Raw genomic sequence first — 24,024 nt, forward strand, 5'->3', positions numbered from 1 at the left:
ATAAATTTGTAGTCATATAAAATATCCCAAATAAATAAATTGAACGATGCTTATCTTGCATTGTAATTACGTCAATAAAACGCTTCATTTCCTTTGTTTACGTATTTTGGTTTTCCGCCGTTTAGTTAATTTAGTTTACTATAGTTTAAATTATTAATTGATAACGGTCTTCCTTTTCTCATTAATATTCTGATCATATGTCAAATATTGACAAACTTCATTTTACAATTTCTTTTACTAAAATTAGTGACAATCCATAAATCTTCATTCATACCATTTTTGAACCAATAAACGTAAGTAATAATTTTAAATTTTTTTTTTGATTAAATATTGCATAATATTTTAATTAAGGTTAATTTTCTACGAAGTTAAATAACATAATTTTAAAGTATAATCCCTAATATGGCATTACTTACAAACAAATATTATCAGTTGCTAATCTCGCTATTCACATATTAGTCATTAATAAATAAGTCTGCTACTGATTGATAAAGTAAAATTATTTCATTATCCGTGTTTGCCATTTGAAAATCAAATCGACAACAGATCAACGTACTACAGACAACCTTAATTATAATGCGACAATTATGTTGGAACAAAAGTGGGTAGGTGTGATTGAAATCGGCAAAAGTACACCTTCCTATAAATGTTTTAAAATGCTCAGACCGATGGGCGGTTAAGTGTTTTTAATTTGAATGTTAATCAGATTATTTGACACCATAAATGATCAATGTACCGTTCCACTAATAGCAACTGAAGTACCACGGGAATGATTTCAGCGAAACTGTCGACAGTAGTGAGTACGCGTGTGGTCGAGATTCGTGCGGCGACTTGATATTTTTTCCTGTTTGAATGTGAATTATGACCGTGAAGTTTTTATTTCATAAAATTGTTCGGCATGAAATTATCGATAAAAAGGTATGGGCTATATATATATATCAATTATACTGATTTATGTCCAATAGTCAAATTTTATGACGACTTTTAAAAAGGTCTTCTTAAAGGTCTTTCAATAAAATAATAACCAATTTAGTAGTAAAATATTTTATTTGTTTTATTCATTATAACACAAATATGTTATGTTAATTTAAATATTAAAGAATTTAAATTTAAATTAAGTATGAATTTTTAATAATATTTTTTAAAAATCCAATTAACAATTTTTACTAGATTTTAATGTAATTTCCTATATTTTTGATTGAAATATACTTTCACAAAATTTTTGGTAAATAAATATATCTCTAATATTGTTTACATTTCTATATTTCTTACTTTTTTAACTATTTTATAATTGGTTTTAATTATACAATATTTATATTTTTTAATTGTACAATTTTCTAAATTGTTTACAAAATATATACTTATGAAGAAATATTCTAATATTCTAAGAAATTTATAATATTTAAATCAAAATAATTTTATTTAAATATTAAGTATACTTCAAAATCATGAGTATTTTTTATTAGTATTTAAAGTAATTTTTACATAAGTTTTAGTTTTTATTTGTTTATAATAATACTTTTGATAATTTTAAATTTTTTAATAATTTATTTTATTTAATGTATTTTATTATTATATTTCCACCTTTTCAGGTATTTCAGAAATTCTATAAATATGTTTCTTACTTTATTAACTTTTTAATTTTATTTTCATATTTCAGAAGTTCTTTGGTACTTTTGATATTATTAATTTTTGTTAGCTTTCTAGATATTTTAGAATTTTAATTTTTACTAGAAATATGTTTTTTACTTTGTAATTTTAAAATATATGTTTTTTAATTAATTGATTATATTTAATTTATTTTTTATATTTTCAGCTTTTCAGGTGGTTCAGAAATTCGTTTTTTACTCTATTACTTCAAAATTTACATTTTTATATTTTAGAATTTTTTTGATACTTTTGATATTAATTTTTGTTGGCTTTTTAGATATTTTTGAAATTTGTTTTTTACTTTGTAATTTCAAAATATATGTTTTTTAATTAATTGATTTTATTTAATGTATTTTTGGTATTTTCAGCTTTTCAGGCATTTCAGAAATTCAATTTTATGATATAAATATGTTAATTTTTGTTGAAAATATGTGTAATATTTATCAATCACAAAATTAGTAAATAAATGTCCCTAATTTTGTTTCTATTGTCTAATTTTTTATATTTATTCTTAATTTAATTATTAAGTATAAGTAATTATAATAATTTGATAATATTTAAATCAAATATTATTTTTTTAAATATTATTCTCTATCAAATAGGGTTGAAAAGTAATAAATAAATATAGCTCTAATTTTATTTCTAATTTTTGATTATCTTTGATATTGTTTTTAATTTTATTATAAATTATGAGAATTGTTTATAATATTTATTCTTAATTTTAATATTAATTAATTAATTATGGTAATACTTCAATTAAATATTATTTGTAAATAAATAGCTCTTGTTTCTATTTCTAATTTTCTATTCTATTTCTAATTTTTGATTACCTTTCGTATTATTTTTAATCTTATTATAAATTATCAAAATTGTTTATAATAAATATTAAATATTATTATTTACCAAATTGGGTTTAAAATTAGTAAATAAATATAGCTCCCATTTTGTTTCTCTTGTCTATATTTTTTGATTATCTTTAATATTGCCTTTTATCTTATAAATCTTCAGATATTATATATTATTTATATAATTCAATTTCAATTAAATTTTAAATTAATAAAGTAGGTAATCTTTAAATATTTTAAGTATTATTCTTTATCAATTCAGATTGAACTAATTTTTAGTAGTTTTTAATATATGTCTAAATTTTTCTTTAAAATATTGTATATTATATAATAATCAATAACAAAAATGTATTAAAGAAATATAGCTCTAATTTTGTTTGTATTATATGTATTTCAATTTTGGTATTACTAAAAATATCTAATTGTTTTATAATTAATTTTAAATATTCAATATTTATATATTTTTAATTGTATTTTAATTTTTCAAAATTCTTAAATATGCTAAACCTTAATTTAAGTATTAAGGAATTAATTATAATAAAATCATAGCTTTTAAACTACATTTACTATTTTTACTAGGTGTTACTATAATTTTCTAAACTTTTGTTTAAAATGTATATTATATTTCATTAATCACAAAATTTTAATCACCAAATAATATATAATTTTCTTCTTTTTTATCTTTCCAAAATTCTTTATTGCATTTTACTATAACAACATCACTAAATTACAGTTCTAATATGGTAGTTTTACAATTTTTAATGTTATTTTTGTAATTTTTGAAAATATTCATGATTTACATAAATAAACTTATTTGAATCAACTTCATTATTATTATTAGTAAGTAATATACATTTATTTTCATGAATAATTGGACTGTTTATTTTGCACTGTTTACGTACCATTAAGTAAATTGCTATTAAATTAAATATTAACTTGTCAATATTGTTCCAGATAAACCCAATCCAAATGAGAATCAAGCCGAAGTAATCGTTTGCAGTAACAGTCCTGCATCGTCCCAGTCACCATGGATCACATTCGATACGGCCACGGACACGTGCTTGCGCAGCAACAGCAACAGTATGGTAGACCAGTTTCCTCCATAGATGCTGCCCATGCATCCGAATACTTTGAACACTTCATCAACGCCACATCTCTGAAAACGATCCTTGGCTACCACCGTTCGATATGCGACCACTTGCATCTCAAGCCCAATCTGTTCCCTCTGTTTTATCCGAAGCTCAGGTATGTTACGATATTGGTTACGTACCATTGGAGGTTTGTCACGTAATATTTCAGGGCCAATTTAACGACATGGAAGGCAAAAGCTCTGTTGAAGAAGTTCGACGCTAGGGCTGCCCATAAATGCTACGGTAAAGGGAAAATATGCGCCAACACGAGGGTTTTGATTATCGGTGCTGGTCCCTGTGGATTGAGAACCGCCATAGAAGCCCAATTATTGGGTGCCAAAGTGGTTAGTATTAATCAAAATCACAAAATACTAATATCTGTTATAAATGATGATAAATTTTTTATTACTTCAGGTCGTAGTCGAAAAACGAGACCGACTTTCCAGAAATAACGTTTTGCATTTATGGCCTTTCGTTATTGAGGATTTAAGGGCGCTGGGTGCCAAAAAATTCTTTGGCAAGTTTTGCGCTGGAGCTATTGATCACATTAGTATAAGGCAGTTGCAATGTATTCTTCTGAAAGTGGCCCTCTTATTGGGGGTTGAAATTCACACGGAAGTTAGCTTTGAAAAATTAATAGAACCTAGTGCAACAGAGAGTTAGTATTCACAGCCATTAGAAACAATATCATATTTACATATCATCTTTTCCAGAGACTGGATGGAGGGCGGAATTCAAGCCAGCCGACCATCCCGTCGCGCAATACGAATTCGATGTGATAATTGGCGCTGACGGCAAACGCAATACATTACAGGGTTTCAACAGAAAGGAATTTAGGGGAAAGCTTGCAATAGCAATTACTGCCAATTTTATCAATAAGAAAACGGAAGCCGAAGCCCGTGTCGAGGAAATTAGCGGCGTAGCATTTATTTTTAATCAAAAATTCTTTAAGGACTTGTACGAGGAGACTAAAATCGATCTAGAGAATATAGTGTATTATAAAGACGATACTCATTATTTTGTTATGACTGCCAAAAAAGCTAGTCTTCTAGAGAAAGGTGTAATTAAGCAGGACTTATCCGACACCGAGAAACTATTAGCTATGGAAAACGTCGATAGAGATGCACTTCAGGAGTATGCCAAGGAGGCTGCAAACTTTAGTACAGACTATCAAATGCCGGACCTGGAATTTGCGGTAAACCATTATGGCCAACCAGACGTAGCTATGTTTGATTTCACGTCCATGTATGCAGCTGAAAACGCTTCTAAAACCATGGAACGCAACGGTCATCAGTTATTGATGATTCTGGTTGGAGACAGTTTACTTGAGGTAAGACGTTATTTATAATTTCAACTCGTTGTATTAATATCTTTTAATTTCAGCCTTTTTGGCCCACCGGATCAGGTTGCGCCCGAGGTTTTCTATCGTCATTGGACGCAGCGTGGGCTATTAGAAGCTGGGCCTCTCCTACCACCACGCCCTTAGACGTTTTGGCGGAGCGCGAATCAATTTATCGGTTGCTAGCCCAAACCACGCCAGACAATCTGAACAAAGAATGGAAATCTTACACTCTTGATCCTATTACTCGTTATCCCAATCTTAACAAAAATGTTGTCATGCCACACCAAGTGATTAGCCTGTACGACACCGATAATCCGGATAGTATCGAACAAATGAGAAGAGCTGTCCGGGAAGTCACACCTGTTGTAGAAGTGCCTAGGAAACGAAGACATGGTACTTACTCAGCTACACTATTCGGATGCAAATTTCACCTTTATATATTTTAGGTGACGTTGATAACGATGTACTATTTAATTGGATAGCAGAGCAAGTAAAAGGACATGAAGACATCACATTAACAGATTTAGAATCAGTTCTTAAGGATGGAAAAGTACTATGTGCCATCATACATCACTACAGGCCTGATTTGTTGGACTATAATGCCATCAAAGATGATAATCCTGCCAAGAATAATCAGTTAGCTTTCGATTTATTAGAAAAAGAGCTTGGTTAGTTTTAACTTAGTTAACAATTTAACAATATTAAAGTAATTCTTCTAGGTATTCCTCCAATTGTCACTGGAGAAGAAATAACAAATTCTGTAGATTATCTAACAATGGTTTCTTATTTGACCCAAGTTTACCATACATTTAGAGGTGAAATACCACACATCAAACATCAAAAATTGGTAAGTAGCTACAACTAACAGTGGTGGCTTATGAGATTTGAGTTTGGTGAGGCAAATTGTATAGAATAAAACAAGGTTTGGAAAGTTATTTTTAATAGTGTCAAAAGGCGAATTGAAGGTATCCCATTGGTTTGGGTGTCTCCATACCCCCCACTCTAAAGAAGATCACATACCTTAATGCGCATGCTCAGACGATAAGGTTCAATTAATTTTCTTATATTCTAGTAAACATAGATAAAAATGTTACAGTTGTACAGTTAATTATTCTTTTTATAACATATTACCTTTCTATAGTTCTTTATATATTCAATTATATTCTATTTTAAAGAATTACATAATACAAAAATATATAAATATATATTTTCTTAATATTAACGTATGTTAATTTATTTATATTATTATAGATAAAGCTCTGCCTCACCTATCTCATCTGAGTAGCCACCTAACCATTTTCTTGTTCCTTAATGAAAGAAGTTATTCTATGTAAGAAATATATCATATTTTTACGTCTACTAGGAAATTAGTGTCTAATATTTGAGCAATTTTCAGAAGGAATAATGTCTCTTGTAAATGAAGTTCTGTTCTTTGGTATTTATAATTGAATTATTTTCCAGTCTCTTAAGAAAAAGAGCAAGAACAAAAATCGTAAAAGAAAAATGTCTAATCTTGGAGAATCTGACTATGTAGCAACATACAGTAAAAAATCTTGTACCTTGAAATTTACAGCAGATAAGTCAGAACCAACAAAAATTAATTTAACAGTTGTTACTGAAAACAGTGAAACGCATAGTTGCATTGATGTTTCAAAGAAGAGTTCTAGTCGTACCCTTTTTAAAGGAACTTCTAAAAAGTCTAGTAAAGTATGTAATAAATATAATAATTAGTAGTTATTTTTTTGCTTTTGATCTAATTTACTGTATCTAAAGTTTACAGCATCATATTTTAGATTTTAGATTGTAAAAATGATAAATTTGATGTTCAAAAAAGTGCCAATCTTGTAGCAAAATCCATTAAAAATTGTTACAATATACGTTATAACAACTACAGCAAAGATCTCAAGCAAGAGAAGTCCACGCATTCACGTAAATTAATTCAAAACACAGAAAATATGCCCCAATTAGTTGATGAAACAACTAAGAACTCTAAAACTACAAAATGCAATAAGAATCGTAAGAGTGCAAATAATTTGGAGCAAGAATTAAAACCTAGTCCTTCTAAAAATATAAAACGTAATTCTGAAGGTCCAAGATTACAGAATTTAAATAAATCACGTCCCAGATTTCGTAAAAAAGTCAACGAACCAAAATTTGTACATATACTTTATCCTGTGGATCCCAAGCGTAAACTAGGTGACATTGAAGTTATAAAAACTGCATCTTCCCATATTGAGGAAAATGTGATTCGGTCAGTTAGCACTTTAGACATAGAACAAGGAAATATTACGAAGGACACGTCATATGAAACTGTACAGAATGGTGAAGAAAATGATGAACAAATAACATACTTGTTTCAGAATAAAAATTTTGGAACTTACACCAATGATGATGATGGCCTTTCAAGAAATAATGAAAAAAGCTTGAAATCAAATAGTGCCACTATTTCCGTGATCAATAACACATGTAATATCAACCCACCTGAATGTTCTAAGACAGACTTAGTCTTATGTTCCAAGGAAAATTTAAATTTTCCCAAAAAAGATAAACATAATGCCGTTAATATACAAATAGTTCAAAAAACTGAGGAAAACTGTTATAAATGTCAAAGAATTATATTCGAACCAACAATAAATGTACTAACCATATCAAAGCAATCAGTTCTAGTAAAGAACAAAATTCAGTCAGAACTCTATAAGTACGACAAAGAGAAAATTACTAACGAAAATTACAAACTTCAATTTACAATGAACAAGCAAGAAAACAATTTCAATAGAATATCGACTTGGGTAAACACACATGACTTCAGTAAAGGCGATTATGTTAAGGATGAAAATGAAATTATAGTGAATATAGTACCACGTACAGAGGTGGTACGATGTGACAGTTGTTCGAATAAAATCGCAAAACAATGTGAAATAATTTCAAACGAATTATCTGAATGTATTTTGAAAACTGAGTCTAAATGTTCACAATTAGAGATTCGCAAGTATGAACCGGAAATCAAGAAGTCAAAACCCAGTTTAGCTAACAAAATCAAAAAGAAGCTCGTACGTTTTTATTCACTTTTTATCCATACACCACTTTACATAAAAAATGTTCAGATACCTTGTAATTAACATTTTTTGTTGTTGAGTTAGTTTATTTTATTTATTTTTTACGTTAATTTTCCAGGAACTCCCCGAAACCAAACGTAGCGATGCCACGTTTAAAATGGGTAAGCTGGCTGATTATCAGCAGGCTAGCCAAAGGCAATCCGCACGGCACAAACGCCATGCCGAACCGTTTTCAACGAAAGCGAATGTTGATCGAAAAACGAGAAAACGTCGCACTTTGGAACGCGTCGGAACAAGCGTCGTAAGTATTTTGAACTGGGTGTTACGGATGTTGATCTATTTATGCATAATGATTGTAATCAGGAAATGTTTACCCAACTATGTAGAGGATTTCTTGGTGGTTATAAGCTTGCACTTTATATTCTGTCCATACACTAGTAGATTAGATTTATCGAGTTTTATGTGATTGGTATGTTTTTTATATGTGATGTTGAAAATTCTATATTTAATGTATATAACAATTAGTTTCTCAAACATATTATTTTGTTTTTATTTGTTATATGTATATAATTCAAAGTACAATCAACGTGGGTCATAATAATTTAATTAAAATACATTATTTTATTAAATAGCTACGGTTGTAATTAATACAAAATTTATATAAAAAACATATTTATTAACATTTTTATGTCGTTATGGTAAATATTGCATTAATAATTAACATAAATAATAGTTAATTAACGTGAAATACAATTATAATACTTATATGACAATATAATGCAAATATTTACTATTTTACACAAGGAATCAACCTCGTGGATTTTTCGATTCCAACTCTATTTTTTATATTTAATATAAAGATATCAAGTTGCACTCATTTGATTTCCTATCCCTAATCACCCAACCCTTTTTTCCAGATGTGTTCAGCATTTATGCATGGCTTGAAGCAAGCTTTTATTTGTTTCCAATTATTTTTTATCCTCGACTTCCTGGTTAACACTGAATTTTATGGATACCCAAATTTATTATTTTAATTTATATTTGTCCCCTGTAAATAAATTTATTTTATAATATATTTGTACTAACAACCATATGTGTGTGTTATACATTTTTATATTGATTTCGATGTGAAGGTCGAAAGGCAAAAGGCATTGGAAGAGATTGCCGCCAATCGTAACGAGAGACAAAATAAAAGGAGACAGCAGAGAAGACTGCAAACAGAACAGTTTCTGAAAAGCATGCAAATGCTTCAAATGAACGCCAAACCTGATAACTCTGAACCCTTTGAAGATTACTCTATATTTTTGTATCGACAAACTGCCCCTAATTTTGAAGACAGGGTTAAAGATTTAGAGAAAAAATTCACCTATGTACCAGTAAGAGCGTGATGTGGTTTAATGTCTAATTATTGTTTTTGTTTGTTTTACTAACTTAAAATTTTTTGTTGTTTATTTGAGGTAAGTAGAATTGTACATATTGTTTAATAACTTACCTCAATTTATAAAAAACTAATGGACATTTTTGGAGATTTAGGTGTTTTGTATTACTAATCTGTAAGATCAAAATACAACTAATTATTTCATATGTAATACAATGATTATTATAAAAAATATTAATTGAGGGTTTAATGAATTTAAATAAAATTCTGCGTGAATTGTCATTTAAATTAAAATAATTTTAGTCAACAGGTACCTTATTTTTTAATTGACTTAATCATTATGAGCCTTACAAAATTCCAATTATACAAATCCGGACTACACATATATAAACTTTCCTTTGTATTTTATTTTCTTTCCAATTTTTAAATTAATACAATAAATAGAATATTATGTACTAATAAATTTGAAGAAGTTCCATAATGAATTATGTATACTTAATTTAAAACTCAGTTAAATTTGTCTTTATTCTTATTTAAAATATATTAATTAAACAGTAAATCAATTTGTTTATTTTTGACAAGTTGTTTAGTAAATATAATTCTTGACTACGAAACAATTTTGCATGAAAATATAATCCTATACCTTAAACTTATTTAATTAAAAAGTTAAAATTATGTTTAAAGTAATCAACAGACTAATGTTAATTTTTTCACTGGTGCACAACAAATAACAAATAAAATTTTACCAAATTGTATAGATAAGTTTTTGATGATTGTTGACTGAATTATAGTTATTAGATTAATAAAAAATAGATAATTAATGATTGTGATCAATATTATTCGGTGTAAATTTATATCGAAAGATTCGACGAATTGATTTAGAAACATCGTATTGTCTTGTGCCGTATCCAATTATTACCTCAACAATTTATGTAAAACTGCATGATTATTGGTGTTGGTGTTTTGCCATATTTGTAGTATAAATTTTCATAAAACAATGCTTTTATTAATAAAACTGAACTAATGTAATACTCTCTATAGGATCACGATAATAAATTACCTAGTCTCAACAAAGGAGGAAACGACGAAGATTTGCAGGCTCGTATCAAAAATTTGGAAAACAAATGGAAGGACCCACAGCCTGTTGAACGCAAACCGAAAGATTTGCTCAGGGCTATCGGAAAATTGGACACCAACGATTGGAATGTCAAGGAAATTGAAAAGAAAATTATGGAGAATAAGTTGGGCAAGCCGAGTAATAAGGACAAAGAGAAGGTTCCCAAATGGAGTAAGGAACAATTTTTGGCGAGGCAAACGAAAATGGAAAACAAGCATTTGGATAGGCAGGATAGCACCGAAGCTAAATTTGCCGACATAGATAAAAATATTAAGCACTTGGACATGAAATTAAAAGAAGGCACCGTCAGGGAATTAGGCCAAAACAAAGTTGCTTCAATAACGGAGAAGTTGGTCAGCAAAGTGCCCACACCTACTGAACAGAAACCTGTCGAAAAGAATGTAAGTGTGTTTATATTTTCCAATATATATTGTCATAAATTATGTATAATTTTAGACAAGCCGTCCACAGTTTACTTTACCAACTCAGGCTGCATCGGAATTTTGTCATTTTTGTGATAAACGCGTGTATCTTATGGAAAGATTATCGGCTGAAGGAAGATTTTTCCACCATGGATGCTTTAAGTATGTCTTAACGCATTGATTTACATACAAACTAAAAATAAATAATTTTCAGATGTCAGTATTGCCATACACAACTACGTCTGGGTTCATACTCTTTCGACAGAGACGGACAGTACGGTCATAAATTCTTCTGCGTTCATCACTACGGAATGCAAGGAGAGCTTCCCCGTCCCACACGAGTGGTCAGGAAACCGTCCCAGAAGCATACTACGAATAGAAGTCCAGACAAGAAACGGTCGGCAGGCGTAGCTGGACTGGATCTTTTGGATAGAGGTGATTAATTACAATAAATTAATATTAATGCTATAATTTTTAATTTTTAGTGCAAACTCCGGAAAGAATCGAATTTGCCAATTTGTCGTCTGGCAGCGTTTTATCAGACAATGATGAGCCTCTGACCCAAATGGATGAAGATGAATGGACTGATAAAAACTTTGGTGCATCTTGTGCTGAATTAGACGACACAGATGAATCTTCTAGTTACAGGTTAGTAGATTATTAATATGGTTTTTTGTCATTTACTATAATGCACATTTACTTTTAGTGACTCTGACTCGGATGATGATGAAGAAGCATATGACGACGCTCTTGAAGAACCTGCTACAAAGGAAGGCACATTAAGATTAGCCCAAAAACTAAAATACTACAGGAAGAAAAATTTATCCGAGTCCGATGAATACAGCAGTTCCGATCAATCAAGCTACGATGAGAATTCCAGTGATGGTACTAATTACTTATATTCAAAATGAATTCATTCTAAGAATTTATTTATTTTAGATGAGGATTCTGATACAGCCACAGAAGGTGAAGAGGAAATTCGAGCCAGGGAACTACGCAAACAGGAAGTGAGAGTAGAGCCACCACTTGTACACCCAGACACGGGCACTGATACAGAGGTGAAAATAAACTCAACATCTATTCCAGACATTCTCTCTAATCATAGTCATCTGAACGCAAATGTCCCAACTGACTTAAACAGGTCTTCAGATAATATTTCAGTGAATTCAGCGGATTTCAACAGCGCTGAATCCGGCGATTTAGATTTCAACATGAATCATAAAAGTAACGAAAATTTGAATGATGCAAAGGAGCAGGATTCCCCGAACGTAGTGCAAGGAAAATTGACAATCCCGAAACCACCTCAACCCAAAATAAATTCTTTAACCAAAAGTGCAACCGCAAGTAATATAACTAACCAAAAAGTCGTAAGAAATTTTGTAATACCCAAAAAAGAAAAAAGGAATAGCTTCGGTAATGAGTTTATTCCGAAGTTTAAGTCTGCCGAACCCGAACCTTTACTAATCATTAAACGAACTCCTAGTAAAATAACGTTGCCAAAAGAACATAAGCCCAAAGTGGCAGTCAATACTACTCCCTTAAACGTAAACAAAAAATATTTTGGAGATCCCCAAAAGAACACACCCAAGTTAAAGAGATCTGAAACTGTTGCTAGTGTACCAAAAGCTCCTATTAAAAAACAGCAGAGCCTACCTGAAACAAAGGAAGAGTCAGAGAAGGTTATTTCGTTCAATTTTGAGCCGGAAGATACTGACATAGACGATTACATTGAGAATCTCTTGGCTAACGAAGAAGAATTGCAAAAGCCAATCGACTCGAACAAATTTAAAATAGACTACAAGCAAGAAAGTGAAGAAGAAAATATTTCCAGCAGCATTGAAGATTTGTTTAAAGCTCTGGACAAAGAAACAAATATCGATGAACCCGAACTCAGTTCTGCAAAACCAGAGAATAAAATTGAAGATTTACTTCAATGGATGGAAGAGTTAGATCATCAAACGGAAGAAAGAAAAGTATATAGGTCGTTTAGTGACGTAAAATACAAAAACTTGGAAAAAGTGCTTAAAGCACCAAGTCGGGGATCCTCGATAGTAAGCAAAATACCCAAAAATAATTTAACTTATTTCGAAAGACATTTATCAGGGAAGGGTGTGCCCACAGAGGAAAGTGATGATGAAAACAAAGGCTTTTCGTTGAAGAGGTCAAAGACCGATGTTCATTGCAACAAACCGAGAACTTCTGTTGATTTGGATGCTGTGAAGAAGGTTGATATTAAAAAAATGCTTCAGAAATTTGAATCTATGGATGAACCAGATGATAAAAAACCTATTCCAGTTCAAACAAAGCGTCGCTCATTTGGAAATTTTAGATCTACCAGCATTAACACAAATAATCAATTTTCTCAGAATAAACCTTCTATAAAAACATCTAGCGACCATAAGAGTAATAATGGCTTCAAAGATAGTCTTGATGATGCAATTAAAGATATGGAAAAATATGTTCACGACAATTTCAGTACTTCCTCTGAGCTTAAGGAGGCTAAAGGATCTGCTAGTCAAGTTGTTGAAGCAAAACCAACTAATGATTGGTGTGCGAACATAACTGTAACGTCAATTCCTAGCATGGAATATCTAGAAATGACTAACCAAGCTAATAATGTCCAGAACAATGAAAGTAATGAAAATTTGGAAAAAGTAATCATAAATGAAGAAAAAGAAGAATTACCCAAAGATGTTGTCGATTTAAATATCAACTCCCCTGTGGAACATGTTAAGCCTGGTGAAGATTCTTCAGATGTCTCTGATATACTAAAACCTATAGATTTTTCAAAAGCTGTACAAAGTTCAACTTCTGATGTATCAGAGATAAAACCAATAGACTTTTCTAATGTGGTTCAAGGCTCATCATCGGAATATTCTGATACCACTGAATCTACATCTGACGAAGATAGTAGCAATGATTCATATAGTGAAGAATCTAAAATACCTAGTGAATCTCCTCAGGATTTTGCTAAAGCTGTTGAGGGTTCATCAGCAGACGTATCTCTTGTCTCAGATCATTCTAAACAAAATATTTCAAATAAAACTGAGGTTAAACAGGATGAATGCGAATTAAAGAATAACGATAATGCTAAGCAGGAGGTAGTAAATATCCCAAATATAGAATTAACAAAGACAGTAGAGGAGGACTCAAATGAAAAATCTAGTAAAGAACCAAAATTAAGTTCTGATAACGTGGAGCAGAAATGCGAAACACAGGAATCAGAAAAACAAATTGAAAATATAGTCGCTGAATTAAATAATATTACAAATGAAAATCAAAAATCGAATATTACTCGGGAGAATTGTGCTAAAAGCAAATTTTTTCAACCAAATGAAGTAATCACTGAAGAACCAATATACTCTGAGATACAAGACTTGAGACAAGCTGGCAGTAACACTCCAAAGCAAAGAGCTAATATTGTAGGAGTAGTAGGAGCTCCTGCAACTAATCTAACAATAAACTTAGAAGATTTATATGCGAAAGTAAATAAGTCAGCAAAAAGTTGTCCAAATTCACCTCCAGTACCAAAACGCACAAAGAAGAAGTCCCTGTCGGAGAATGATCCTCCAGAACTTCCAGAAAGGTCTAACAAATATAAAACAAATGAAAACAAGCCAGATTGCAATTTACCTATACCTCCTCAGAGAAAAAGATGCTCAACAGTATCTCCCTTACCTAGAAGAAAGTTTACAAGCAATTCGGACTCAAAAAATGATATTGCTTCTAAACAATTGTCCCCTAATACAAAAAGTTCCTCCACAAGCAATTTAAATATAAAAAAAGAAGTAGTCAGTTCCTATAATTTGCCAAAACCACAAACTGTTGAAATTAAAGGTAGTGCCAATGCGGGAACTTCATTTAAATCTAGTGATAAACATAACAAAGATAAAGATAAAGACTGCTGCATTCAGTAAAATGTAACCTTTTATAATTTTCTAGTCATTTTTTACCGTTACGGGTTGAAATATTCCCCTTTTTAACCGGATTGAACCTTTTAAATAACATTGTTGAGTTTTTATTAAAGTTTATTAGTGTTGCTATGTGTCAAAAAGTTTATTAAGTGTTGACTTAGATATTTATTAAATTATGCATTCATCTAATGATTGATATGAGTTAGAAGTTTGAGATGATTTGGCTTCCCTGGTCAACAATCACGTTATAGCAATGGTTATGAAGGTAACTATGAGCGTGGGGTGAACTTATTGTATTAATGCTATTTAATCCATTGCTGACGTGAGTGTTGTTTAACCAAGTTTTATTTTCTCTTTTTATTTTTATTTTTGCATAACCATGTGACTTATTTACATATTATGTTTACAATCAATAACTCCATAAGCAATGCTAATGTTATTGTAACTGTAAAATTTAATGAGATTATTGCAATTTGTTGATTTATACACATAACATTAACATTGCTCATATTATGACTGTAGTTTCTAATGCTTCAATGCAAAAACGATATCAACGTAGCTCTAAACTAGATTTTTTTTTTTTTGATTATAGGTTGTTTCTGATGAGACCAGTTCCGAATCATCGAGCGAAATACAAAACTCGGCAACAGAAATTTCGACTGATTCCGAGTTCGCACATGACGATCCAACACCCACTCGGGAAATACCAAAGATAACATTTAACGATGTGAACGTTACAAAAACGCGAGGTAGCACACAGGCCCCTAAACGCATACAGGTGACCACTGGCTATTTACAACAACCAGTGAATGGAAATAAGCACAAACAGGATATAGAACTGAAACTTAGCCCTCTTGTACCTTCTGCACCTATTGTTAAAAAACCTGCACCAGTGTTACAGCCACGACCCGATGGTTATGCATTAAATCGCACTCAAAGCACTGGGGGAATTGCGGCTAAAAAGTCACTCGAATTAAAAAAGAAGTATTTGCTGGGTGAATCTGGAGCACCTGGGGGCATTCAAAAGTCTGGTAGCGCATCCACTCTTGACACAAAGTTTAAATCCTTCCAAACGGACATTTCCGATTGTCAAAAACTTCTTAGGCCTGCTGCTGAAATTAGTGCTAGCATGAAGGTGTTTTGCAGTAAATTAGATGAACTTTCGTCTTCAAAATTATCTCCTGGTTCGTCTCCGCAATTAATTGCTAAGGAATTAAATACCCAAGAGAAGAAACAAGAAGAACCCGTTGCCATAAAACCTTTGCCACCTCCAGATGTTACCAAGGATACAGAAAAAGCCGAGCCATATCAGTTCCAAAATGAACTGGAGGGCCGACCCAGAAGTCCCGTACATGAGACTTCAATAATAGTTCCGCAAATTGATTGGAGTAAGACTGCAAACAACGATAGTCACTCGGAAGATAGTTTATCAATTACTTCTAGTTCAGGGAACGAGTGTGCAACCACTCCCAATTTCCAGTTTCCTACGATACCAAAGGTGGAAGTACATACTCCTGTTGAAGAAGATGATATACCACCAGATTCTTTGTGTATAGTGGAACCAGTAATACCTAAACCAGAGCAAGTCACCCCCGTACATTCGGAACCTTCGAAGTCAATTACAAGTGAGAAAAAAACATTAAATCAGCCCAAATCTCTCCCATACCTGGAAAGAATGTTACCTGAAATTCATAACTCTCTGCACGTGCGATACAAGAAAGATGAACCTGAAACAGCACCTTCTAAAGAGTCAAATCTGGAAATAGACAATAAATCAAGTGGCAGGAGTACTCCGGATTCTGGTGCTGAACAAGTTACGGTGGCTTTAACAGAAACGGAACTGTCTGATTGGGCAAAAGAGGGAGAAGTCTCAGATGATTTAGAGGAATTTGCAGAATTTGAATTAAACGAGTCAGTAGAAAATAGAAGTAACAAGAAACCTAAGGAAATTTCTTTAGAAGGAATTAAGAAAGCGGATATGGAAGAATTCGAAGATTTCGGACATGTTTGTGGTAAAGAAAAGGACAAATTAGAAGAAATTGTTCAAGCAAAAAATACCAGCTTGTTGGATGGATGTAAATCACTCAAATCCAATTTGGATAACATCGAGTATATGGATACAGGCACGGAAACCAGTAGTGATGATGGAATAGTTGATAGCCAGGATGGATACGTTTTATTTAAAAATGATGATGAATTACCTGAAGATAGCTTGAATCCCACAATCAATGAAGTAGTAGAAGCTCATAATGATCACATCACCTCCAAGACAGAACCTGTTAAAAATACAGGTTACTGTATAATATCTAACTCAAAAAATAACTTCGGTAGTGAAGTTATTGACTTAAAACCGAGTGATTTAGAAAAACTTAAACAAAAACAATTAGCCACTGAGCATGATGACGATAGTTTACTAATTGTAGACACTGGTACTACTACTGAAGAAAATACATGTAGCGATTCGACAGTAAAAAATGTTACTGAAATTATACCGGATAAACCAAAATTAGCTATTGAAAACAATAATTCTCAAAAGATTAGAATGGAAGAGAAACTAGCTTCAGTTAAAGCAGAATTAAAACAAATAAGTGATAAGAATTTACAATCTAGTCAAACTCAACCAGCAGATGAGATAAATTTGGAATTTGATGAACATTGTCAAAGACTACAATCAAAAATTGAATTTGGCAATGCCAAAGATTCCATCGACATTCGAAAATCAAGAAGAAAGAGTAAATCTGAATTACCTCAAAAACCTGATCTAATACAAGAGGAAAGAGATAAACCAAGTCCAGTACATACGGCAAAAGACATTACTCTAAATCTAACTCCTACAATTCCAACTCCTGATGTTCTTTATAAAAGGGAGAATATCAAGAGAGAAAGGGACATGAACCAAAAATTGATTCAAGAAATGGTAATGAATAAAATGAAAGCTGAAAATAAACCACTGGAGAGGAAGAGAAGAAACAGAACTCCTAGTAAACCATATGATATTACCAAGTCAGCAACTTCAGATATATCTCAACTGAATATAGACAATAGTAACAGGAATTCAACATTTTCCAATACTAGCATATATTCCACACCAGATGTTTTGTTATCAACAAATTCTGTACCTCTACAACATTCACAATCTGTAAATACTGTTCCAAGTTTAAATACATCTTCCGAGTATTCGACACCACTGTCACTAAGTTCCATTGGAATAAACAGTAGAAAATCAAACGATAAACAAGGATCTTTAAACACAAATCCCAATGTAAACAATAAATTATTTAATGATTTTCAAACACCAAAAGCTCCTCCACGACAGAAATACGAGGAACTAAGTCGTACGTCTGAAAAGATGAAACAGGCAGCTAGAGAAAAGGTGCGACAAATGTCGAACGAAGCATTGGGTCTCAGTCCTGAAGACAAGTATCAAACAGTCAAAGATAAACATTGTAAGAAAGGAAAAGAGAACTCTGACGTAACTTGTACAGTTCAGTCTCTGGAACCTCGAAATTCTTGGCTGCATTTAAACAACACACTCACTAGAAAGAAAAATAATTCCACACCAAAATTGGCCTCAAGTTCAAACAATCTAAATGCTCCAACAAGAACTAAATCTATTTCTGGAATAAACAATAATTATTCAACACAAAACCAAAGTCCCGATTCCATCAAAATGTGTAAATCTGATCCCAACTTGTTAGACACTGAAGACATTAAACACAAAAAGAAATCCAAGGGTGAGGGAATCAAAAATTTCTTCAGGAGGAGTCAGACTTTCTTTAAAAATCTTTCTCCAAAGAAAATCGATAAAGCAAAGGTTAGTTTTAAGAGTAATTCATGTAACAAATGGTTTATAAGTTTAAATTTAACGTTGTAAATATGTGTATATATACTAGGTCATGGCCCATTTCTTAATACATCATAAAATAACCGTATTAATATTTGTAGGTGTATAACAGTTTTAATATTCGTCATATATTTATTAATTTCATATTATCTTAAATCTTCTCTTTGTCACTTTGCCTAAGTAACGTTTAATTATCAAAAATTTAAACTTGTATCCATTTTTTGTTACATCATTAACCCAAATCACTTTTTTCTAAACAATAATACATTTCATTTTAAACAAAAAAAATATTTTACAGTCATGTTCAAATCTGGACCCCAGAAAATCTGTAAGATATCTTCATATTTACTGCAGTTTGTTTTCTTGTTTGCATGCTTGTGTTATGCTTCGTTTTGCATGTTTCATTTGTGTTTTCTTTTTATGTTTATTTGGTAAGTAATTATGCAGTTTAAAATTGAAAAGTCGTAGGTACACATAACATTGATTAATGCTTTTAACTATTTGATATTATTATTTAGAATTTGATATTATAAATATAACGTTAGTAGAAATATTTTTAATTTAGGAAGCAGTTATGTATAATTATTAATAATGTTTTTAGTTGCTGAATGTAGTTTTTAAAATTATAGTTTCAAGTTATTCAAATACATTATTCAAAACTAATATGTAATGTTTATATTTTAAGGATGAAATCGTGGACATACCAATTAGAAGGAAAAGCTATTCAGAATGGTCTACAGACAATGTGGAGAATATTTCTCCGCCTCCAATACCACCATTACCAGTAAACTATACTGGCAATTCTATTAAAGGAACAGGTAAATTAATCGTTAGTTTTTAAGACATGTTGTCTAATGTTAAATTATTAGATGAGAGTTCAGATGGTGAACATGACTGGAAGAAACATGAACTTAGTTCGTGTGACACACTAGATCAAACAAGTGTTTTAGACCATTCAATTGTAAGTGTTTCTGGAAGAAGAAGTAAATCTGCTAAAAAGACCGCCAGACAGACACAGCTTAAAAGGTAATTATTTCTTAATTAATCAAGAAGTTTGTATTTATATTAAAGATTGAATAATGAATAAAACTATTTTAAATAGTAACGTTTTTGTACATAATATTAACTTCTTACATATTTGTAACATTGGAGGTTGATATCTAAAAATCTGATAACAAATTAAAATGTAGACGTATTAAACTAACCAAACTAACTTCTCAGACATCGAATGGCTCAAGAAATCCAACGAAAACTCGAAGAGACTGAGGTAAAAACAAGGGAATTGGAAAAGAGAGGTGTAACAGTGGAGAAAGCCTTACGAGGAGAAGACAGCGAACATTGCTCAAAAGAAGAATCCGAGCTATTACAAGAATGGTTCGATTTAATGAGAGACAGGACTGAATTGAGAAGATATGAAAAAGAATTGATGGTCAGAGCTCAGGAATTAGAATTAGAGGATCGACATGCGAGATTACAACAGGATCTCAGGGAACGATTAGAAACTGGTAAATGAAGAACATTATTATCAAATCAATTCTAAATAATTTAATATTGAATCACTTTCAGATAAGAAAACTGAAGACGATGTAAAATGTGAAGAAAAAATTATTGCCGAAATGCTGGAAATCGTTTCGAAGAGGGACTCGCTGATTGCTATTTTAGAAGAGGATCGTCTCAGGTGCTTTAACGTAGATAGTGGCTGTGCACCCAAATTTTTAGGAGACTTGGCGACCGGAGCACACAACAATACGCCTGCAAACAACTTTCCAATTTATGCATGCTTGCTTTTACTGCTTAGTTATTTCTTTTGGTGCTATGCCTTGTATAGTTATTGCTTTTTGTGGTAGTAGTTTCTTTTTAACATATTTATTTATTTATATTATTCTATATTAATATATATTGGAAAATAATATCAGTTGCTAACTTTATAACACTATTGCTTTTATTATTATTTTATTATTTCTTATCTTATAGTAGCATGTGCAACTACCTATATATTAGATTTAACATTGATTTTTGCAAGCTCTTACAATAGGTAAGATTCTATTTTGAGTATTATACTATTAAAAATATTTAATTACAATAATCACTAACACATAATTCCGACTCACCATTTCTAAACATGAATTATCTTGGTGGACCTTGCTTAGCTATACATATATATCCATTGTTGATAAACTTATTACTTATTCTCGCTTAAATTCAAATACTATACATATTAGAAGATTTATTGAGAGTTAGCAGTAAACTTAGTTCTTAAATATTATCTGCAAATTTTAAAACAATTTATCATCTTCTAAATTGTATGCCCATTAACATATGCAAATTTACAATTTTATTAAACATTAACATGTTTACAGGTATTCGCACGAAGATCGTGATTTGGAAGAACAAATGCTTGCAAAAGGATTAAGACTAACCCCAATAAGAAAAACTCAAGAAAATTAATTTATATGAAATATTATTTATTTGTCCTAAAGTTATACTTCTATATCTAATGTAGATGATAGAATTCAAATTAATTTCGCTTTTAAGTTTTACTACTTGACTTTTATATATATATTTTTATAGGCTATCTATCTTAATATTTACATACTTAAATATAACTAGTCTTGAAATTGTTATTTACTAAGTGATATTTACCGCTTAGTTCTGGAACATTGAATTGTGATTGTGAATTGTATTTTTTGATAAGGAATTGTAAAGAATTGTACAAACATATTATTTTATGAATGCATATTATTATGTGTTGTCCTTGTGTGAATAAAATTTGCTTTTATACATTTTAAGGTAGTTTAATTTAATATTAATTAATTGTGGTTGTTCATAACATTTATTGCTCCTCGTTTATTGTTGCTATAGAAATACAGTTTATTCACTTCTATTTATATTTGAGTGACATTACACAATTTATACCTTAAAGCAAATTGGAAATGGTGAAAGATTCATATAATTAAAGCAATGAAGGGTAATAAGCAACATAATGATTCGTTTTTCCAAATCAACTATAGAAAGATTACACCATGGACAAGTACAAATTACTTTACAGAAATGTTTAGTAATGCCAAATTGGCAGCTGATGAAATCATAATTAGTCGCACTAATTATGTATCCGACATAAAATCTGTAGCCGTCGACCCCGAAAATATTCTGTTAGTGAATGATGATAAAGGCTTATTTCAAAGGAATAATTCACTTGAAAATATAAAGAAAATTTTGGACAAAATGTCAGAATTAAAAGAGACATTATGCTGTCTAACTACCACAAAGGTGAAACGTAAACAGAGTGTACAATTAACAACTGTTGATAAAAAAAATAATAAGGTATGTACATCTATTATTTATATTATTGATATAATTTATTTGTTTTAGCTATTCAGTCTCTTCAAAAATATACTGAACAATGTAATTTTTAGGATTGTAATATTGCTTGTTTTTGATTTTATTATTAATACAGATAAGTATGGGTCTTCAAATTTATTGTACTAATATATTGTGATGGATTATTAAAATTTGTAATTAAAATTAAATACAACATTATATACCAAATAAAGCTTGAATATTTTTATTTTAAATAATTATACAATAAATATAAACAGTAGTCAACAATTCCATATCTATGGTGTTACCTAAAAGTTATTGATATTCTCTCTCAAATTTAGAAATTGAGTCTTCTACAAGCTTTTTTGTCACCCCATCTCTAACCAATATTGACAAAACTCCAACTTTTGTTAAATCTGATATATTCCTTTGTTCATCATCAAAAAAAATCATATCCTTATATTCAACTTTAGATTGTTGTTTAATACTGTAAAAAGTTATATTTAAAATTCATGAATTTAACTGAAGTTCAAACTTACTTCCTAAAATGTGTTGTTTTGCTACCAGGAAATATTTCTTTATATTTGAAATATTTATCCCAGCCAAATAATTGAACTAACTGATTAGCCCCTCTTATCTCAGATGTCCTAGATGCAATACCTAATTCAAATCCTTCCTCATGCAGTTTCTTCAAAACTTCAGGAACTTGTGGATAGCATTTAATTACAGATCCTCTAGAATCTGTTATCTTTCCATCTTTTCTAAAAGAAGCAATACAAATTTGATTTGGTGTACATTACATAATGATACAAGATGATAGACACATTTAAATGTTTTACAGCTCACCCTTTCTTAAATGGTGGGTCCACATGAGTGTCCACCCAAAAAGGCCAGAGTGTATAATCTATAAATGAAATACTTTCATACTTATACCCATTTATAACTTTTGGAAAAAAGAAGACAGACCTAAATCAAAAACAATAATCTTTGGTCTTGCCATGATTTTATAAGAATTTCCGTGACTGCAAGATTACCAAATTAGATATAAAAAATATTTATTTATATTGCTTAGGAATGATTTTGGTACAGGCTCTTGAAATTTGAAATTTATAGACCTAAGTAACAAATCAGTGTAACCCTTCCATTCACAGAAGACCTAATAATATCACTACTGTAAACACACATTTAATGCCTCCAATTTATATATTTATATGTAATATATTCCACATATGTACAGTGTGTTTTTTGTGGTTAAAACTATCTCAATGGTTGATTAATATCCAACCTTACCATTAAAAAAATAGGTTAGATTAAGTAACCTTGACAAAACCACATCGTAAATAGTATATAGATATACTTAACGTAAATGTATAGAAATGAATCTTGTTAATCTAAAGTTAAATATTCTTGATGTTTATGTACTTATTAGTTATATAATTTCCCTCGAAAAATTAAGTATTTAAAATTTGACAAAACTTCACTTAAAGGTGGATTTATAGATTAATTAACCGTTGACGCACAGAACACCGTTGACGTAGTTGTTACCGTTGTTCGTTAACGCCGAATAAGAAATTGTGACGTTTAACGTTAAAATAATAGTCATACGTCGTATAAGAACTTCCAGAACATTTCGTGGGACCCTGTAAAAAATTATATATTACAATACTTATACTTAAGTACACTGGTTCATGGTCAAGGTTGGTTATTATTTGTAAATTATTTAATTTTTTCTTAGAAACATGTGAAAAAATCTTGTTAATTATTAAACTTCGATTTATTTCTTTACATTCATTATATTACTTACACCTAGACAAAAATTTGCACTCAAAGTTTTCTATTGATATTTAAAAATTAAAAAAATTAATTTTTTAAAAATCATTTGGATTATAGTTAAAGAAGTAAATTAGTCAATAAGTATTCCATAAACTTATGTTGTTTCTTATATAATTTGATTTTTTGAAAATCTCCCATCTATGATACACCTCTAGTGACATTTAACTTCCAC

At 30.5% G+C, this 24,024-nt stretch overlaps 2 protein-coding genes and 1 long non-coding RNA gene across 8 annotated transcripts in view; 2 read left to right on the top strand and 1 right to left on the bottom strand.

The window, feature by feature from the left end:
- The window catches only part of LOC109601655 (F-actin-monooxygenase Mical), a 55,745-nt gene extending 34,258 nt beyond the window's left edge, over positions 1-21,487 (top strand). Inside the window, exons 1-25 of one of the 6 annotated variants that reach the window (XM_049963917.1) lie at positions 258-293; positions 3,450-3,740; positions 3,795-3,969; positions 4,040-4,283; positions 4,339-4,955; positions 5,009-5,360; positions 5,414-5,635; positions 5,687-5,814; positions 6,429-6,674; positions 6,761-8,017; positions 8,142-8,324; positions 9,157-9,399; positions 10,443-10,919; positions 10,975-11,102; positions 11,155-11,375; positions 11,426-11,588; positions 11,647-11,825; positions 11,880-11,998; positions 15,447-18,668; positions 18,997-19,026; positions 19,384-19,516; positions 19,568-19,724; positions 19,920-20,203; positions 20,265-20,376; positions 21,059-21,487. In XM_049963917.1, the coding sequence (XP_049819874.1) occupies positions 3,523-3,740; positions 3,795-3,969; positions 4,040-4,283; positions 4,339-4,955; positions 5,009-5,360; positions 5,414-5,635; positions 5,687-5,814; positions 6,429-6,674; positions 6,761-8,017; positions 8,142-8,324; positions 9,157-9,399; positions 10,443-10,919; positions 10,975-11,102; positions 11,155-11,375; positions 11,426-11,588; positions 11,647-11,825; positions 11,880-11,998; positions 15,447-18,668; positions 18,997-19,026; positions 19,384-19,516; positions 19,568-19,724; positions 19,920-20,203; positions 20,265-20,376; positions 21,059-21,146 (9,198 nt within the window). In that variant the 5' untranslated portion in view covers positions 258-293; positions 3,450-3,522 and the 3' untranslated portion in view covers positions 21,147-21,487. Of the gene's footprint in view, positions 1-257; positions 294-3,449; positions 3,741-3,794; positions 3,970-4,039; positions 4,284-4,338; positions 4,956-5,008; positions 5,361-5,413; positions 5,636-5,686; positions 5,815-6,428; positions 6,675-6,760; positions 8,018-8,141; positions 8,325-9,156; positions 9,400-10,442; positions 10,920-10,974; positions 11,103-11,154; positions 11,376-11,425; positions 11,589-11,646; positions 11,826-11,879; positions 11,999-15,446; positions 18,669-18,996; positions 19,027-19,383; positions 19,517-19,567; positions 19,725-19,919; positions 20,204-20,264; positions 20,377-21,058 lie in introns of those variants that run through there. The other 5 variants (XM_049963916.1, XM_049963918.1, XM_049963919.1 and 2 more) reach the window with 5 other exon arrangements.
- Positions 21,488-21,496: 9 nt separating this feature from the next.
- On the top strand, positions 21,497-22,258 carry LOC126264730 (uncharacterized). Its single transcript, XR_007547390.1, has 2 exons — positions 21,497-22,022; positions 22,071-22,258. It is a non-coding gene; the product is annotated as an uncharacterized LOC126264730 (long non-coding RNA).
- On the bottom strand, positions 22,248-23,643 carry LOC109601664 (magnesium-dependent phosphatase 1). The gene is made up of 4 exons (XM_020017927.2): positions 22,986-23,643; positions 22,866-22,923; positions 22,559-22,780; positions 22,248-22,506 (listed from the first exon to the last, which is right to left on the bottom strand). Exons 1-4 carry the CDS (start codon positions 23,017-23,019, stop codon positions 22,335-22,337), a joined length of 486 nt encoding a protein of 161 aa, XP_019873486.1. The 5' UTR covers positions 23,020-23,643; the 3' UTR covers positions 22,248-22,334.
- Between the last annotated feature and the right edge of the window lie 381 nt (positions 23,644-24,024).

This window comes from Aethina tumida, chromosome 2 (assembly GCF_024364675.1).
Source record: "Aethina tumida isolate Nest 87 chromosome 2, icAetTumi1.1, whole genome shotgun sequence".
Taxonomy (NCBI): domain Eukaryota; kingdom Metazoa; phylum Arthropoda; class Insecta; order Coleoptera; family Nitidulidae; genus Aethina; species Aethina tumida.